This window comes from Nycticebus coucang, chromosome 4 (assembly GCF_027406575.1).
Source record: "Nycticebus coucang isolate mNycCou1 chromosome 4, mNycCou1.pri, whole genome shotgun sequence".
Classification (NCBI taxonomy): Eukaryota; Metazoa; Chordata; class Mammalia; order Primates; family Lorisidae; genus Nycticebus; species Nycticebus coucang.
In genome coordinates this window covers 88,716,570-88,736,690 of record NC_069783.1, presented here as the reverse complement: position 1 = coordinate 88,736,690, position 20,121 = coordinate 88,716,570, and the positions used below count along the sequence as shown (strand labels likewise).

The 20,121-nt window shown below is 37.3% G+C and overlaps 1 protein-coding gene and 1 non-coding gene across 3 annotated transcripts in view; both read right to left on the bottom strand.

The window, feature by feature from the left end:
• The window catches only part of ANAPC1 (anaphase promoting complex subunit 1), a 104,845-nt gene that overhangs the window by 29,817 nt on the left and 54,907 nt on the right, over window positions 1–20,121 (bottom strand). For both annotated transcript variants that reach the window (XM_053587093.1, XM_053587094.1), the window contains exons 27-34: window positions 18,603–18,721; window positions 15,553–15,824; window positions 13,193–13,427; window positions 9,048–9,139; window positions 6,950–7,084; window positions 6,692–6,774; window positions 4,980–5,058; window positions 2,179–2,253 (exon numbers count right to left, since the gene is read on the bottom strand). In XM_053587093.1, the coding sequence (XP_053443068.1) occupies window positions 2,179–2,253; window positions 4,980–5,058; window positions 6,692–6,774; window positions 6,950–7,084; window positions 9,048–9,139; window positions 13,193–13,427; window positions 15,553–15,824; window positions 18,603–18,721 (1,090 nt within the window). The remainder of the gene's footprint in view (window positions 1–2,178; window positions 2,254–4,979; window positions 5,059–6,691; window positions 6,775–6,949; window positions 7,085–9,047; window positions 9,140–13,192; window positions 13,428–15,552; window positions 15,825–18,602; window positions 18,722–20,121) is intronic.
• Window positions 5,955–6,058, bottom strand: LOC128585164 (U6 spliceosomal RNA). The gene has a single exon (XR_008379905.1). It is a non-coding gene; the product is annotated as a U6 spliceosomal RNA (small nuclear RNA).

The following is a 20,121-nucleotide window of genomic DNA, read 5'->3' as shown; positions in this document are numbered from 1 at the left end:
AAAAAAAATGTAACAAATTATCTTCATGACTTGGGGTTAGGGAAATGTTTTTTCACTAGAACACAGAGAATAACCACAAAAAAATCACCCTTACAAATCAGATTATTTCAACATGTTAAAACATACTTTATAATATATTGTATTATTAACATTGTAATATGTTGTAAAATGATGTGTTTTTAAAGAATGCTAAGGCTATAGGAAAAGGGTTGGCACCCTACGACAGCAAGCCAAAGCCAAACCATGACCTGTTTGTGTAAATAAAGTTTTATTGGAACACACACACACACAAATCAGATTATTATTAACTTTTTAAAATCTTCTCATCAGGGCGCTCAGTGGTTAGAGCACCAGTCCCATGTACCGGGGTGGCAGGTTCAAACCTGACCCTGCTTAACAAAGAAAATAATAATAAAATCAAATAATAAAAATAAATCTTCTCATCAAAATTAAAACTACGAAAATGACTATACAAGTCATATACTGGAAGGGATAGTTGCAAAACTTCTCTCTGACAAAGAAAAGGTTTCTAGAATATATTAAACTCTAACAACTCGATATTATCAAAAGATAAAAAATTCAAGTTTTTTCAATAAGCAGAATATTTGAAAAGATGCTTCACCAAAAAAGATATACAGGAACTAATAAATCAAAGAAAAAGTTCTCAACATCATTAACCATCAGAGAAATACAAATTAAAACCACAATGAGAAATCATCACATATCAGCAGCACTAAAATTTTAAAGATTAACACCACCAAATATTGGTGAGATCCACAGCAGCCAGAATTCTCAGACACTGTTGGTCAGACTGTAAAATAGTGTAGCCTCTTTGGGAAAAGGTTACAAAAGTTATAAAACTAAACATACCATCTACCCTATGCTTTAGTAATTCCAACCCTACCTAATATAATTATAACTAGAAAACACAGGTTGAGGAACTCTAATTCTGAAATCCAAAATGCTCTAAAATCTGAAACTTTTTGTATGCCAACATGATGCTCAAAAGAAATTACAGCATTTTAGATTTCAGAGTTTCAGATTAAGGATGCTCAACTAGTGAGCATAATGCAACTATTCCAAAATTTGAAAAAATCCAAAGTACTTCTGGTCCCAAGCATTTCAGACAAAGAGTACTCAACCTACACTATGTAATAATAAAAAGGACAAACTATTTATATATTCAATAATATTTCAAAACCACACTGAGTGAAAGAAGTCTTATACCAAAGGGCATATATCTTATACTTGACTCTATTTGTATAAAGTTCTGTATCAGAAAAACTAATATATTTTGAGTTAAAAACAGAATATATAGTGGTTGCCTTGGGGTTAGGCATATGCATAGTCAAATCAAATTTCATGATACATAAAAGTTACTGTAAAAAGAAAAAAATGTAAAACAAATACTGAATTCTAGTTAATGATACAGATGCTGCAATATTAAGAAGTGATTTCTGTCTCCAACTAACTTTGAAATTCATCCAAAACTAATGGTACAGAAAAATCAGTAAGTGAATAGATACATAATTAAAAACGTTTATATAGTAACAAATTAATTGTAGAATGTATTGGTGATGAGTGTTCATAAAAAGTTCTTTCAACCTGTCTACATTTTGAGATTTTTCTTCTCAAAATATTGAAGAAAACAATCCATGTACTATTCTCAATGATAAACAGATTTATTTTTTAAACAAACAAACACTCAGACCACTAGACTTAGGACAGTTCACTAAGGGCAACGGCTGAGTTAAAATATTTGATATTGAGTTTTTTACAAAGCAGTCTGTTTATTTTAACTAATATACTTGGCTTATTGAATAAATATGCTATGAAGTAATTAAAAGAAATCTAAAATTCTCAAAAAGTAAAATAGCATCTTAGATAAATGTGTACTTGATTAGGATAAAAATGCCAAAAATACATTTTTAGAGTACTTTGGTATACATACTTAATTTTCAAAAACTACAAACTCTAAAGACCTGAGCCAGAACGGAAAGCTGTGGTCTAAAATCACTATACAACCTTAAAATGAAATTTTCTGCTGCTCCAAGAGATCCCCTAGTGGTCAATGTTGCCTTCCTAAGAAAAAATATTTTATAATATTTTGGAAAATCTCATAAGAAATCGTAATTATATGCTATTAAAGATATAATAATATTTATTATATGTACTTACTTGAGGAACATTGCTGTCAACCCACTTGGAATTTGGTAAAATATCATCCCACAAAATCAGGCATCGAGCAAGTGTCTTAAAAATGTAATACACGTAAAATTAATTAGAGCAGTCCAAAATTCATACATATTACAATGATAAAAAAAGAACAATTTAAAAATCAGTTCCTAACTGCTGACAATTTTGGTTTTTTGTTTTCTTTTTAGAGATAGGGTCTTGCTCTGTCACTGTCACCCAAGTGAGCTATGATTCTGCAGTGACAGTGACACAACCATAGCTCACTATACCCTTGAATTCCTCAGCTTAAGCAATCCTCCCGCTCCAGCCTTCCAAAGTACTAGGATTACAGGCATAAGCCACCATGCCTGGCCCTGTGATGACAATTTTGAAAAATTTGTTAAGTATATACAAATGATCCAACTTCCGATGGGGTTACGCCCCAATAAGCCCATCATTAAGTTCAAAATATCATTAAGTCAAAAATGCATTTGGTGCATCTTCCTGGGGTATATGCGAAACTTGGTAAATGTGGAATGTATATGTCTTGGCACAGTAACTGAGATACCAGGAAGGCTATGTTAACCATTGTGATGAAAATGTGTCAAACGGTCTATGAAGCTAGTGTATGGTGCCCCATGATCATATCAATGTACACAGCTATGATTTAATAAAAAATAAATAAATAAAAATGCATTAAATATACCTAATCTATTGAACATGAAAACTTAGCCTGGACCAGACACGGTGGCTCATATATGTAATCCTAGCATTCTGGGAGGCTGAGGCGGGTAGATAGCTTGAGCTCACAAGTTCAAGACCAGCCTGAACAAGAGTGAGATCCCCATCTCTACTAAAAATAGAAAAACTTGCTGGGCATTGTAGTGGGTGCCTGTAGTCCCAGCTACTTGGGGGCTGTTGCAAGAAGATTGAGTTTGAGGTTGCTATGAGCTATGATGCCAGAGCACTCTATGCCAGGAAACAGAGTAAGACACTGTCTCAAAAATAAATAAATAAATAAAAAACTTAGCCTGGAGTGGCACCTGTGGTTCAAAGGGGTAGGCGCCGGCCCCATATGCTGGAGGTGACGTGTTCAAACCCGGCCCCAGCCAAAAAAACAAACAAAAAAGCCCTATCATCAGATGCTTCAGTAATGCAAATGTTTTAAAAAAATACTTAGCCTTGCCTACCTTAAACTTGCTCAGAATATTTATATTAGCCTGCCATTCAACAGCAGCATCTGCCTACACAGTCCACTGTGGAGTATTATTTGTTTACCCTCATACTGGGAACGATGACTTACTGCCACTGACCGCAACAAGACAGTATGATACCACATGTCAATAGCTCAGAAAAAAATCAAAACTAAAAGTTCAAAGTATGGTTTTTATTGAATGAGCATCACTTTCACACAATCACAAAGTAAAGAAACTTGTTTAAGTCAAACCTTTATTAAATTGGGGACCATCTATAATATCAACTTAAGCTACAGATTAAAATATTTAGATTTTAACAAAGGCTGGACGCAGTGGCTCACATCTGTAATCCTAGCACTTTGGGAGGCTGAGGCGGGTGGATTGCTTGAGTTCAGGAGTTCGAACCAGCCTAACCAAGAGTAAGATCCCTTCTCTACTAAAAACAGAAAAACTAGTTGGGCATTGTGGTAGGTAGCTACTTGGGAGGCTAAGGCAAGATTGCTCACTTGAGCTCAAGAGTTTCAGGTTGCTGTAAGCTGTGATGTCAACATACTCTACCCAGGGCAGCAGAATGAGACTGTTTCAAAACAAAATTTTAACAAAGAAAAACTAAAATTAAGTTGATCATCAAGTTTAGAGGGGCGGGACTTTTAAAACATGCCCTATAAAAAATGAAACACAAAAGAAAAAACACCTTTATTTTTTTTAAAGACAGGGTCTTGCTCTGGCTCAGGCTGGTCTCGAACTTGTCAGCTCAGGCAATCTACCCACCTCAGCCTCCCAAGTGCTGGGATTACAGGCATAAGCCACCATGCCCAGCCGCTCTGTCCATATCATAATTTAAACGCTTACATATGCTAAGTGTAAACATTAAAAAAAAAATAGAGGAAAAAATTTAGGTAATTATGTCAAACTGTTACTGTCATTAAATATAACCTGAACAGTATTACTACATCCTTCATAGCAATTCAAAAATGTAAAATAAAGTAGTAATAACCTCCTAGTCATTTGTTGCTTTTTAGAAAGCTTTAAATAATAATGTGAAAAGATGAAATGTCATTCCATGTACTGGGTGTCAATGTAGTTAACTTTCCTGGAATAGCTAAAGTTATATTTGGGAAATTTCCCAAAAGAATGCTGCCAAATAGATACACGTAATGGATTAAAAGTAAAAGGTTTTGGCTCGTGGATTACAAGTAAAAGGTTTTGGCTTGGTGCTCGTAGGTCAGTGGTTAGGGTGCCAGACACATACACCAGGGCTGGCAAGTTCGAACCCGGCCCGGGCCTGCTAAACAACAACAACTACAACAAAAAAATAGCCTGGCATCATGGCGGGCACCTGTTGTCCCACCTACTTGGGAAACTGAGGCAAGAGAATCGCCTAAGCCCAAGAGTTTGAGGTTGCTATGAGCTGTGATGTCACAGCACCCTACCAAGGGCGACATAGTGAGACTCTGACTCAAAAAAATAAAATAAAATAGAATAAAAAATAAATAAATAAAAGTAAAAGGTTCTCTTGAAATGACATTTTCAAGAAAATGTCATACCCTGTATGTATAATATAAGCTAAATTTGTTAACAGAGATTAAAAATGAAAAAGCAGCATACCCTAAGCAAGAGAAATTCTGGTTTCACAAAGTCCAGCAAATACATGGTATCAGGAGCTCGAAGCCAATCTGCAATGGATCTGTTGGTGAAGAATATCAGTGAGGGTTACCGCTCAAGTAGAGGACAAGATAATAATGAATCTCAGAGTTTATTTCAAAACATTTTTCCTCACTCCACCACTGCTCTGTATTTTTCTATAATACTTCACACCCTCTAACAAAAATATATATTATGCTCCATAATATAGGATTTTCATAAAGTTCATGTGCTATTTAAAATAGTTGTCTGTTTAAAATTACATGCAAACTTCATAGACACCCTGTATGTTGTACATCTATCTCACGAACATAAGCTCCAGGACGGCAGATACTTTGTTTCATTTTGTTCAGTGAAATACACCAAGTACCAAGAAAGCACTGCCATACACATTCATCCAAATAGTACATTAATAAAACATCCATTTTTAACCACTTTAATTCTGCACATTTTTACTTTTTCTAAGGGAAGAAACCTGGAACACTGAAATACCTGAATTTTTTGAATACTTTTTACATTATAAGACTTCAAACGTAGTATGTCTCTAACTTATTCTTCTATGTAAAATGTAAATCCGGATAGACACTTAAAACGCAGTATAATGTCTCTAACTTACTCTTCTATGTAAAATGTAAAGATAACACACCAAAAGTCTACTTTCAAATGTCAGCACTAATCATAAGGAGTTGGGAAGGTAGAAGAATTGGTCACTAGGAAAGCTCTTTTTTTGGAGTGGAGGGGTTTGAGGACATTTAGTTATTTTCCATTATGGCACAAATTGTTACGTCTGGTCAGCATCATTAATGTTTGGGGCTTGAACATTTTTGTTTCTTCACGTAAGTACAGAGAACTGTCTGAGTTGGGAAGGCTAAAAGGAAAGGGGAGTTTGTTCTTGATCTGAGGCCTTGAAATCCCACCTGGAGATACAAGGTGCTGACTAAAGATACAGAATGCTTCATGAACTTGCATGTCATCCTTGTGCAGGGGCCATGATATCCTCTCTATCGTTCCAAATTTAGTATATGTGCTGCCGAAGTGAGCACTGAGAAAAACTCCTGAAGTAGGCAGAAACAATTTTCTTAAATGGAAACCAAGAACTGAAGAATCCTAAGCATTTTTAGCTTAACAAGTCCTCACAATGATATCAATGAAACAAAACATGGGCGTTGCTGACATGTCACTGACAACTATGAAACAGAAATGAATGAAAATTGGAAATACTGCCAAGTAGCATTAATATGGCAAAATGTAGCAGGGCATGGTGGCTCACTACGAGCACTTTGAGAGACCGAGGTGGGCAGATCGCCTGAGCTCACAAGTTCGAGACCATCCTGAGCTAGAGCAAGACCCCCATCTCTAAAAATAGGCAGGTATTGTGGCGGGTGCCTGTAGTCCCAGCTGCTTGGGAGACTGAGGCAAAAGAATCACTTGAGCCCAAGAGTTGGAGGTTGCCAGGACACTCCACTGAGGGTGACAAAGTGAGACTCTGTCTCAAAAAATAAATAAATAAAAACTAAAATGACAAAATGTATTATTTCCAAGTAAAACTTGTATAATTTATAGTAGTTGAGAGAATGAATGGTTGATCTCACAAAAAGGAAATAAATTTAAGATAATTTTACTACTCAGGTCAGAAAAGATGTCACACTGTCATAATAAGGTGGGTGGTACAATACCTGTTATTAGTTTTTAAGTAGATCATAGCCAAAGCTAGCGTTGCACCTGGACAAGTCACATCTACATTAATGGTATCTCCTTCCTGTTGAAAGAATAGTTTATTAATTTAAAAGAGTCCTAAATTATTCTAAAATTCTTCTGAATACTAGCCTATGCTTAAAATTAACCTATTTTAGAATGCCAGTATGAAAACTAATATTTTCAAATTAACATCTTAACTTACAGAATTTTGAACTGTTCCTTTGACTTGTACTTACTTTGATTTGATAACTTGGAGATTTATGTTTCTCCCTGTGCATTCCTGTTTGAAAGCGCCTATGTCCTCCAACCATGTACTGATAAAGCTGCTCAGGAACATTGAGATCAGACATGCCTATCAAATTACTGCCATGCTGTAAAATAACAGACACGAGAGAAGAAATCTTATGGAAGAAGATCTATACACCACATGCTCATGACTAATAAAGGAAGGAAGTAACATCAAAGCAGGGTATTTGGGGTTTGGTTTTTTTTTTTTCAAATTAAACATTAATCATGAGTTAATAAACTATTAGTAATCAATCTCATAAAAATTATAATACATCAGAGAGAGAAAAAAGGAGGGAGGGGTGGAGAAAGGAGGAGCACAGAGAGGGAAGGAGGGAGGGAGTGGGGCCTTGGTGTGTGACACACCTTTTGAGGGCAAGACACAATTGCAAGAGGGACTTTGCCTAACAAATGCAATCAGTGTAACCTGGTTTCTTGTACCCTCAATGAATCCCCAACAATATAATAATAATAAAAAAAAAGGTTATAATACGATTATATTCAAGATTTAGTTTTGGTTTTTGTTTTTGCAGTTTTTGGCAGGGGTCGGGTTTGAACCCACCATGTCTGGTACATGGGGCCGGCGCCCTACTCCTTGAGCCACAGGCGCTGCCCAAGATTTAGTATTTTCATTTCATAAAATAAATGAAGGCTTTATGATAAATAAATTATACTTAATCTATTAATTAGATATTAGTTAGGAAAATATTACCCATGGTAATTAAAACTTGAACTTATGAATACCTGAATACTTTCATTATTGTGACTATGAACTTTTCCAGCAACAATAACTGGTATAAAAATAACTTACTCAATACTGCTGTGTTTAACATGAGTTAACAACTTTATCAGATAGCTACCAGTAAGAACCCCCTTCGATAGAAAAGCAAAATGTGGTACAGAGGGATTAATTCCAAGGTTACATAGCTAATAAGCAGCAGGGGTAGATGCAAAACAAAGCAGTTTGGCTCAACAGTCCATTCAGCTGTTTAGTCAACAGTCAATAATGTAGTCACCACGCAGGACCAGAATTCAGGCCCCAATGCCCAGTAGGATGATTTTCCATTGTACCATACGCTTCTTAGCTGATATACCCAAAGTCAAGTCAACACATGATCAAAGACAGGGTGGATTTTTAGGATACACATAAAAAAGCTCCTTACACTGTAACTCTCTCTACATCATTTATCTTGATCGTAATAATGTATTGGTGATTCTTCAGAAGAACTACATCCCAAGTGAAACAGTCATTTAATAAAATATTTCTAGTTAATTCTCTACATATTCTTAGATGAAGATAAATATGGGTCAACCTGAAAGTGCATTTTGTCACAAAGCAAATGCTACTGTGGCAACATTCTGGAATACACAGTGAACACCAGAGTGGCAAAAGAGGTTTAGGGTTTGTTTCTGGCAACCACTACATATTCTGAAGTCTCCCCATCATATACATTTTCACTATTTTATGTTTTCTATCATAGTGGGCTATAACTTCATCTAATGTCTTGAACCTTTTTCAAGAAACTCCATTCCTTGGCTCAGTGTCCATAGCTCAATGGTTAGGGTGCTGGCCACGTATACTGGGGCTGGAGGGTTCGAACCCGACCCAGGCCTACTAAAAACAACAACATAGCCAGGCGTTGTGGCGGACACCTGTAGTCCCAGCTACATGGGAGGCTGAAGGCTGAGGCTAGAGAATCTCTTAGGCCCAAGAATTTGAGGTTGCTATTAGCCATGACACCATGGCATTCTACCAAGGGTGACATAGTGAGACTCTGTCTCAAAAAAAAAAAAACTCCATTCCCTTAGTTTACTTAGGAACACATACCTAAGTAAGGGGGATAGAAATCTTAAAGCCCCGTCCCTTTGTTGCAATTTTTCTCTATTCACACATCTGGAATGATGAAAAATATTCAGAAAGAGGAAAGAATTGAGAATCAAGTTAAGTCATAGGAAGGCAGAGTAATATTGAGGTTTAAGTGTCAAGGTTATTTGTCTCAACAGGCAGGCGTCATAACTGAAGCATGAGAAGGCACAGACTATTCTTACCCCCAAGCAAACCATCCCTAGGGCTAAGCCGGCAGCTAATGAGTACGACTCTCTGTCAGTGCAGTATTCCATTTCAGGACCTGGGGGCCGTCCTGTAAAACAGAAAGCAACACAGTTCAAGCTAATCTCTTAAAATTCCAACCCATAAAAATTTTGGAAAGTTAACAATGGATGACTAGTAACTCAAAAAGCTACAATGGTATCACAAATGGTATCCACAGCTGTTAGTTTACCTTAAAAAAAAAACCTCTCAAAATGGTCCTTTTAATTTGCCAATTTAAACTTCTATAAGCAATAACTTTCAAATAGTAAAAAACCTTGGGTTTTACCAAAAAGATGTACAAAGTAGATAAATTTTATTAAAGGGAAGTATACTCCAAAATTGGGCAGTGCCTATGGCTCAGTGAGTAGGGCGCCGGCCCCATATACCGAGGGTGGTAGGTTCAAACCCGGCCAAACTGTAAAAACATAGCCGGGCCTGGTGGCAGGCGCCTGTAGTCCCAGCTACTAGGAAGGCTGAGGCAAGAGAATTGTCTAAGCCCAGGAGTTGGAGGTTGCTGTGAGCTGTGACGCCATGGCACTCTACCAAGGGTGATAAAGTGCGACTCTGTCTCTAAAAAAATAATAATAAAGAATACTCCAAAAAGTTTTAATTTTGAATCTCCTGGATTTTGCTTTTGTTACTCTCAAATCCATTCATTAGATGTGCTGAAACATCTTCAAATACTGGTAATAAATTGGAAGATCACTTTATGTTAACTTGTTAAATGTTATGTTTTCAAACATTTATTTTCAATCTACATAATACTGGGCTCTACTTTGGTAGAATTTCTTTTTCTTTTTTTTTTTTTTTGAGACAAAGTCTCACTTTGTCACCCTTGGTAGACTGCTATGGCATCATAACTCACAGCAACCTCAAACTCTTGGGCTTAAGCAATCCTCTTGCCTCAGCCTCCCAAGTAGCTGGGACTATAGGCGCTCTCCATAGCACCCTGGCTATTTTTTAGAGATGGGTCTTGCTCTCTCTCAGGCTAGTCTCAAACTCCTAAGCTCAGGCAATCCACAGGCCTTGGCCTCCCAGAGTGCTACGATCATAGGCGTGAGCAACTGTGCCTGGCAGTAGAATTTCTCTATATTGATCCTAAATTCAGGTCCCAATGACAGTGGCTTGTGCTTGTAATCACAGTACTTTGGTAGGCCAAAGTAAGAGGCTCTCTTGAAGTCAGGAATTCAAGACCAGCCTGGGCAACACAATGAGATCCCATCTCTTAAAAACCAAATGTAAAAATAAATTAAAAAAAAATTTAAACCACATAATTTTACATCTACCTTCTAGAGCAACCAAACTTAAGTATAAAGATCCCTCCCTCTGAAAAAAAGCTCACATCCGGGTGGCGCCTATGGCTCAATGGGTAGGGCGTGGGCCCCATATACCGAGGATGGTGGGTTTGAACCCGGCCTGGGCCAACCTACAACAAAAAAATAGCTGGGTGTTGTGGCGGGTGCCTGTAGTCTCAGCTACTCAGGAAGCTGAGGCAAGAGAATCACCTAAGCCCAGGAGTTGGAGGTTGCTGTGAGCTGTGTTGACACCATGGCACTCTGAGGGCGATACAGTAAGACTCTGCCTCTACAAAAAAAGAAAAAAAAAACCAAAAGACACAATTTAAACATAAAAAAGAAAAAATTACACAAAGGCAATCAGTGTACTGATTGCAAAGAATTAGAAACAACCTACATTATTGCAAAGAATTAGAAACAACCTAAAAAGTCTTGAAAATAAGAAAACAATTAGATTCTTTATAGAACATCAACTTCATAAGACAGTATACAATATGAAATTAATTTTAAAAACCATTTATAGGATGGGCATTCTTCCTTTCTTTTCTTGGGATCCCATGCCATTCTCTTTTTCCCACTCTTCCTCTGCCCGTCTTCCCTTCTCTCACTTCCTGCTCTCTGTTCTCTTCCCTCTCTTTTTCTCATGTCTTCTCCCCCAACTCTCTTCCCTCTCTAATATAAACTATATTTTATATTCTAAAATATCAATAAAAATAATAAAAATATAACAAAAATAAAATTCTATGAACTATATATTCTAAAATATAAATAATAAAATTAAAATAGTTTATAGACTATAAACTATATACTCTAAAATATAAATATTATAAATAATATAACAATATTATTTTATAATAATATAAAAAAGACAATTTCAAAAATACGAACATTCTGATGGTGGTTCAACAAGGGCATATGCATATGAATCAAAGAAACTCTATGAACAGTATGAAAGAGATGTGCCATGGCTGTGAGAGTGTGTGATAACATTAGATATCATCACGACATAGCCAAACAATGTTAAATCACCTTGTAGACGAACAAGCTTTAGGTTTTTCAGATCAATCATTTATGCTATTATAGATTTTGGTAACAGGAATATTTCAATTTTGCAAATAATTTTGTCATTGTAGCAGCAGGCTAAATTATGGGGCCCAGTCCTGACTGCCCTACAATACTAATATACATCCATACTTTTGGTACAGCTTAATAGTGAACCTGGCTATGTGTCTGGCTTTGGCATAGATCTCAGCAAGCTCAACATAAGCAAAGGCCTGAAAAGTATTTCCACCATTTGGTTCTCTTTTATGTGTCATCACCATGAGAAAAACACGCCCTCCAGCCTGAGTCCAGGAATAAGGCACGTGAAGCAGAACCAGAGCAGCTAACCCACAGACCCACAGCTTACAGTAGAACTACTCAGGCTAATTATAGTTGTCTGTTACGTAGTATTACTGTGGCGATACCTAACTGATAAAATCACACAGAACGGGACGGCGCCTGTGGCTCACTGAGTAGGGAACTGGCCCCATATACCGAGGGTGGCAGATTCGAACCCAGCCCCGGCCAAACTGCAACAACAACAACAACAACAACAACAACAACAAAATAGCTGGGCATTGTGGCGGGTGCCTATAATTCCAGCTACTCTGGAGGCTGAGGCAAGAGAATCGCCTAAGCCCAAGAGCTGGAGGTTGCTGTGAGCTGTGACGCCACAGTGCTCTATCGAGGGTGACAAAGTAAAACTCTGTGTCTAAGAAAAAAAAAAAAACATATCTTCAATAATATCTTCTGAAATACATGTGGAAAAGATCCTGAATAGGTCAGAAAAGGACATGTGAGCTTTTTTTTGTTTGTTTTTTTCTGAGACAGAGTCTCAAGCTGTCATCCTGGGTAGAGTGTCACAGCTCACAGCAACCTCCAACTCTTGGGCTCAAGAGATCCTCTTGCCTCAGTTTTTCTATTATTAGTAGAGACAGGGTCTTGCTTTTGCTCAGGCTGGTCTCAAACTCGTGAACTCAAGCAATCCACCCACCTTGGCTTCCCAGACTGCTAGGGTTACAGATGTGAGCCACTACACCCAGTCTGTAAGAGTTATTTTTTTAATTGCTGAGCAAACCAATAATGCGAACAGTACTTCCATATGTCAGAAAAAATGATGACACATAATATGAATTTCTAAAAAGTTTAGACCAAATGAAAAACAAAAAATGTTTACTGCAGTAAGTATACGCACCTTACCATTTCCAGGTACTCATATACAACATACTCATTAACATGAAAGAAGGAAAGAAAAACTCAAAACTACTTAATCCTATTGGAATTGCTGTTGTCCAACAGTATATTGTGATACTCGGGATCAAATCAACTTTGACTCTTAAGTGCAGGCCACTGCTAGACATTTCTTGGTAAAGAAACAGCAGGATAAATAGTATGTTCATATGTGATTAAAACCACCAGTACCTCATTAAATGTAACCACTTGGCTGGGTGCAGTAGCTCACCCATGTAATTCCAGCCCTTTGGGAGGCTGAGGCAAAAGGATTGGTTGAGCCCAGGAGTTCAAGTCTAGGCTGGGCAACATAGACAGACCACCATCTCTATAAAAGATAAGAAAAATTAGCCAGGCGTGGTGGTGCATGACTGTAGTCCCAGCTATTGAAGAGGCTGAAATAGGAGGATCACGTGAGCCCAGAAAGTCAAGATTACAGTGAGCTATAATCACACAACTGCACTCCAGCCAGGGAATTCATTCACATGGAATGTATAACATATGCCTATGAAGATTCAACAGTATTAATCCCATACCTATTTCAGCCAACAGGACTTCTGCAGTATGTCTGTGAGCTGTTCCCTGATACACAAGACCGATGCCAACCACTGCAGCCACTTGGACGTTGTGAGGTACATCTAACTCTGTAGACGTCGGGGGTAAGAGAGCAGGAATGTGAATACTAAGAAGCCGTGTAATTGACATATCCATGGTGCCTAGTTTTGCAGCAGAAACACCAAGTAGCAGTCCAATGCTTGTCATTTCATGGCCCTAAGATAGAAAATAAATTGAAACTTGAGTCACTATCAAAACAAATAGGTAGTTTTAAATAAAATACTGTCTGCCACTTGAAATACTTGAATGTGACAGGCACAATGAGAAACACTGGGATTATATACATAGTGGTAAACTAAACAAACGTGATCCTTGCTCTCTGGACCTGTGCCCTATTAGGGAAAAAAGGAGTGGTTAAACTAAAAATACGTAAATATGGCTCAGTGCCTATAGCTCAAGCAGCTAAGGCGTCAGCCACATACACCAGTGCTGGCGGGTTCCGATCCAGCCCGAGGCTGCCAAACAATGACAACTACAACCAAAAAATAGCCAGGCGTTGTGGTGGGCGTCTGTAGTCCCAGCTACCTGGGAGGCTGAGCCAGGAAAATCGCTTAAGCCCAGGAGTTAGAGGTTGCTGTGAGCTGTGATGTCATGACACTCTACCCAGGGCGACAGCTTGAGGCTCTGTCTCAAAAAAATAAATAAGTAAAAGATAAAAAAAATACATAAACATACATTATTAAAAAGTAATATAATACAAAATATTAAGACAAAGTATTTTAAAGGACCCTAATTTAGATTAGGAGGACCTGGAGGATTGTTAGAAAGGAATCTCTGAAGATTATATATAGAAATTATAATAGGACCTGAAGGATGAGGACAAATTAGCCAGGAAAAGAGGCAGGAAGGTGGGCACTCAAGTTTAGAAAGTAAGGAAGACTGTCTCAGGTGAGAGAACAGCATGCAAATGGGTCTGAGATGATTCAGATATAAACCCATACACTGACAGTCAACTGACCATAAGGGTGCCAAGACATATCCATGGGGAAAGAACAGTCTTTTTCAAAGAATTGTGCTGGGATAACTAGAGAGACATAATATAACAAACAGGTGACAGTAAGAATATGGAATTACTGGAACCCTTGTGTTTGCTGATCAGGTTGTGAAATGATGCAGCCATTCTGGAAATGGTTTTTCAAAAACTGTAAAGTTATCATATGTCCCAGTAAATCCACACCTAAGTATGTACCCAAGAGAAATGAAAACATATATCCACATGAAAATATGCACACAAATATTCATAGTAGCATCATTCATAATAGCCAAAAAGTGAAAACATCCATCAACTGATAAATATATAAATATGATACATTTGTACAATGAAGTATTTATTCAGCAATAAACAGGAATGAGGTGCTGATACGTAATACAACATGTATGAACCCTGAAAATTATGTTAAGTGAAAGACGCTAGTCACAACAAACCAACATTCTAAGATTCCACATATCTGAACAGTCCAGAATAGGCAAATCCATAGAGACAGAAAGTAGATCAGTAGTTGCGAGGGACTAAGGAGGGGCTGGAGGGGAAGAGAAGAATGGGTAGTGACTGCTAATGAGTATAAAGTTTCTATATGGGTCCTAAAATTGACAGTGGTGGTAGGTGTACAACTCTGTGAATATACTACACTAATATAATAAAACACACAAAACTGTACATTTTAAATCACCGAATTGTATGGTGTATTTTTTTTTTTTTTTTTGAGGCAGTGTCTCACTTTGTCACCCTTGGTAGAGTGCTTCATAGCTCACAGCAACCTCAAACTCTTGGGCTCAAGTGATTCTCTTGCCTCAGCCTTCCACCACAACGCCTGTATATTTTTAGAGACAGGATCTTGCTCTTGCTCAGGCTTGTCTTGAACTCCTAAGCTCAGGCAATCCACCTGCCTTAGGCCCCCAGAATGCTAGGTGTGAGCCACTGCACCTGGCAGGCATATGAACATATGTTATGTATGATAAATAAAAAGCTTCCTGACACAATAATGACTGTGAAGTAGAAGGATGTGGTTTAACAGGAAGCTAAAACAGCCTACACATAAGGCTGGAGTGTTGGGAGCAAGGGGAAGAGTGGCACAAAGAAAAGCTGGAGAAGTAGGGAGGATCACACAGGCTCTTAGAATGGACATTAAAAGCAACAGAAGATCATTAAGTGATTTTGACCAGGGAAATGATATATTCTGATTTACACTTTAGAAAGATTACCCGCCTGCATTTGAACAAATTGATTTAGAGGTATGAGAAGAGGAATTAGGAGCTACTGCAATAACAGACAAGTTCTCACCTTGGTCAAGTAGTCATGGATATTGAGAGTAGCCAGCTTTGTAAGGTGCCCATTCAGACCCAAGGCCATAAGAAAGCCAGCATACTCATTGGCTAACTCGGCATGCTTGGGCTTATTGTAAACAATCCACGCCGAATCGATCTGGGAGGCAGGGGCTATCTTCAGGCCAGCAGCCACACCATTATGGAAGCTGGCCCAACTTGTCATGTTGGGAGGCACATCGATATTTCCACTATTAAGGTCAACTGTTGTGTTCCGAGGAGGGGCACGCCCTGTCCAGCCAAAAGAAATTTAACATGGAGAGAATAAAAATTCACAAAACCAAAATTGTTAAATCTTTAAGAACAAGATTACCTTTTCTACATTCAAAATTCTTAACCCCATACATACCTAAAATGATGCCAGGTCTCTATGACCACTTAAACTTTTATACATGTGAGTCAAACTGAATGTAAGATGGAAACACCCTTGATTGTTTAAAAATAGTTCATGCCATTTTTGATAAAATGCAGTGGGGTTATATATTGAGATAACTAATACCAATTTAACTTTATATAGATTAGGAAACTCACTGCATTGAAATCTTTCTTAGAAACCAAAATAAATATCACAGTTAAGCTGTATAAATAATAAAGTCCAACACCTAACTGATGATGATAATAATGATGTTAATTTCAAATAGTCTATCCTTTATTTTCCTCTGGACACTAAGTGACATGTTAAAAGGAGCTAATCAGACCAGGTGCTGTGGCTCATGCCTGTAATCCTAGGACTCTGGGAGGCCAAGATAGGTGGATCCCTTGATCTCAAGAGTTTAAGACCAGCCTGAGCAAGAGCAAGACCTCGTCTCTACTTAAAATATAGAAAAATTAATTATTTATATAGAAAAAATATAAAAAATTATAGGGCACTGTGGTGGGTATCTGTAGTCCAAACGACTCAGGAGGCTGAGGCAAACTGCGGCTTAAGCCCAGCAGTTTGTGGTTGTTGTGAGCTAGGCTGACACCATGGCACTCTAGCCTGGGCAACATAGTGAGACTCTGTCTCAAAAAGAAAAAAAAAAAATTATTTAATTAAACAAAAAATAAAAAGTCAATGATATTTATAAATCTGCTCAATCTCTTATCTATAATACACATGTCTAAGTCTCTCCATCTATAAACAGATAGCTAATTATATGCTATTGTTTAAAATGCCAAATTGCAGTTAAAGACAGCTATGAAAAAGCATCTTTTCATAGACTTGAATCACCCACTGAGCTTCAAAAGAGCATTCACTAAATTTAATTTTATGGTAAATTTGTTTAAGAGTGATGTAAATTGAATATTCATGATGCTATATGTTCTATCTTTCTTGACTCTTTTGGTTTTGACTGACATTGTAAATAGGCAAATACAGAATCTATTTTGGTTTTTTGTTGTTTTTTTTATTGTTGGGGATTCATTGAAGGTACAATAAGCCAGGTTACACTGATTGCAATTGTTAGGTAAAGTCCCTCTTGCAATCATGTCAGAATCTATTTTGAATCATCTGTCTTAGCCCAAGTCATGGATAAATATTTAAAGCAAATACTAGTTACTGCATAAGGTTATCCAGTTCATTGGAGCTTTAAAAACATGGTTTTAAAAGGGTTCTTAAAAGTTATGTAAAATAAATTTTAAATAGATACATAGTATCTTATTTGTAGCATATATATACAAACATAACAAAGAACAAAGCACAAAAATATATTTGTCTTAATTATTTTTTTTTGATCGCTTGAGCCCAAGAGTTTCAGGTTGCTATGAGCTATAATGATGCCACGACACTCAACCTCAGGGTAAGAGTGAGACTGTCTCAATAAATATACATACATATATGTGTGTGGGTGTGTGTGTGTATATATCAGAAGAAGAAAGAAAAAAAATATATATATATATGGGAAAATGGGCACAGTTATAGCTAACAGAAGTAAAAACTCATGCAATTAACCAGAAAGGCAATTTGACATATTAAATCCAAACCTTAAAACCAGTCATCTTGTTGTCCAGGGGGGTCTACTTCTAAGGATTTAGGCTAAGTACACCCCACCAATGTTTATATTATCAAAAACTGTATTTGCAACACCAGATTATTTCTATAAACTACAGCATATCAACTTAATGAAATACCCTGAAGTAAAAAGAGATTAAAAATATGTATGTAATACATATTTATATACATAAAAATAACTATACATATAAATATGTGCTAGATATGGAAGGATGCTCGCTACAGAATAAACTTTTAAAACAATTTCTAAAGCAGATTAGTAACAGTAGTGATGCAAAAAAAGGGCCTACTATATGTGACAACTTATTTTTTTGCTTAGTATATTTTGTTTTTGGACAATGACCACATATAAATATGACATAAAATATTTTAAGACTATATGTTTTTACATATTATACTTCAAGATTTAAAATTCAATAGTATCATTGTCAATAATATCTGTCCGGGCTATGCACAGTGACTCACGCCTATAATCCTAGCATTCTGGATGTCCGAGACAAGTAGATTGCTTAAGCTGAGGAGTTTGAGACCAGCTTGAGTAAGAGCGAGACCCTGAGCCTACTAAAAAGAGAACAGCTGGCCAGGTGTGGTGGTGTGCACTTGTAATCCTAGCTACTTGGGAGGCTGAGGCAAGAGGAAAGCTAAGCTATGATGACGCCACAGCACTCTACCCAGCGTGACAGAAGAGATCATAACTCCCACCCCCCAAATAAAGGAAAGAAAATGAAAATATATATATATATATATATCTTTCTGAATTTTTCTAAGTGACTTTTTATATCTTAAAATTATTTCAATAAAAAGGAAAAATTAGTAATGAGCTATATTATGCTTCTCTCAATGTTTAGTTTGATTTGTTCTGTGAGCTTTGATAACAACTGTAGCAGCTATTAACAATATTTAAAATTCTTGAGGATAGGGGGACATTTCTTTGGTTTGTAACTAAAATAATTCAAACAACTCCATTTAACATGTACCTAATCACTTTCCTTTCTCATTGAGGCCAGAATTTAACGTACCAGTCAGATTCAGTTTAGGAATAGGCAATGGCTCTGTTGGAACAGGATGGTATGAAAACAAAGTAAACATTCCTCGTCCCACAGGAAGGGCCATAGTTCGCTGACACAACTGGAGTAATCTGTAATTAGAATAAAAACCAACATGTGAAAATGTTAAGGCAAAACACAAATGTAATCTGTAGGTAGGTACAGGGATCCCTATGAAAGTTTTGAAACAGACTGGAATCACAGCTGACAATATCCTTCCTGATACCCCATGCACATTTCAACCTGCCTGGCTTATCCATGTTGCTGGGAGGGCTTCATTTCAGTCCATGCAGATATTATATTTCTTGGTTTTTATGCATCTCAATATATACATAATGCCTTGGATTTTAAAGGAGGCATACTGTGTAAGATTAAGTCACCTCAAAGTAAATTCACACAAAGATGTGGGTGAAGCACCCAAAGGTGACTGTTTTCATACTCATGCTCCTATTAGAGGCTCTAAGAGACAGACATATTTCCTTTGTTTTGTTTTATATTTGCTTTGAAAGAAAACCAGCAAGCCAACTCCTCCTAGATATTTAAAAAAAGAAATTTAAAATTATATTCTGATGGCTCAGTGCCCATAGCTCAAGCAGCTAAGGCACCAGCCACATACACCAGAGCTGGAGGGTTCAAATTCAGCCCCAGCCTGCCAAACAACGACAACTACAACCAAAAAATAGCTGGGTGTTGTGGCGGGCACCGGTAGTCCCAGCTACTGGGGAGGCTGAGGCAAGAGAACTGCTTAAGCCCAGGAGTTGGGGGTTGCTGTGAACTATGATGCCACGGCACTCTACCCAGGGCGACAGCTTGAGGCTCTGTCTCAAAAAAAAAAAAAAAAAAAAAAAAATTACATTCTGATTGATGCTAATCTTCTCAAAGGTAAATACACTACACTTGGGGGTTTGTTATTGCTGATAATTTCAGTCTAGCTGTCTTCAGTAAGAGTGAGATTATCCTATCCAGTATTTTCCCAACACATAAGAACTGCCACCTCTGTGGCCTATCTATACACAAGAGAAGGCAGCTCTATATTAGAGGTGAATGAACTTCGTGGTCTCTCAAGGGGAAACACATAATTAATTTCATTTACATGATAGCTAGAATTTACATGACCAATATTAATTAACAAAAAACATGAAGCACATTCAATGTTAAAATGGCATCTATGGGATATCCTATCCCATAGTATGGTATAGATATGCCCTACACCCAACTCACTTAGGGGTGACATACCTGAGTACATATGGAGAAGAAACAGTAAAAGGTAATTATGACTAACAGACATTTTGCAGCTTGTGGCTAAGTGTGGGGGGCCCTTTTCCTTGAAGCAGCAACACAAGAAAAAGTAACAAGTAGAAAACCGTGGCAGAGGAATGACAGATGACAGAGGCAGGGCACATAAAAGGACAGGGAAGAATTTTAAAGCAGAAGTTGAAGTGTCCCACAGCAATAGCTTAGGAATATGAGAGGCATGGGATTCTGGTTATCA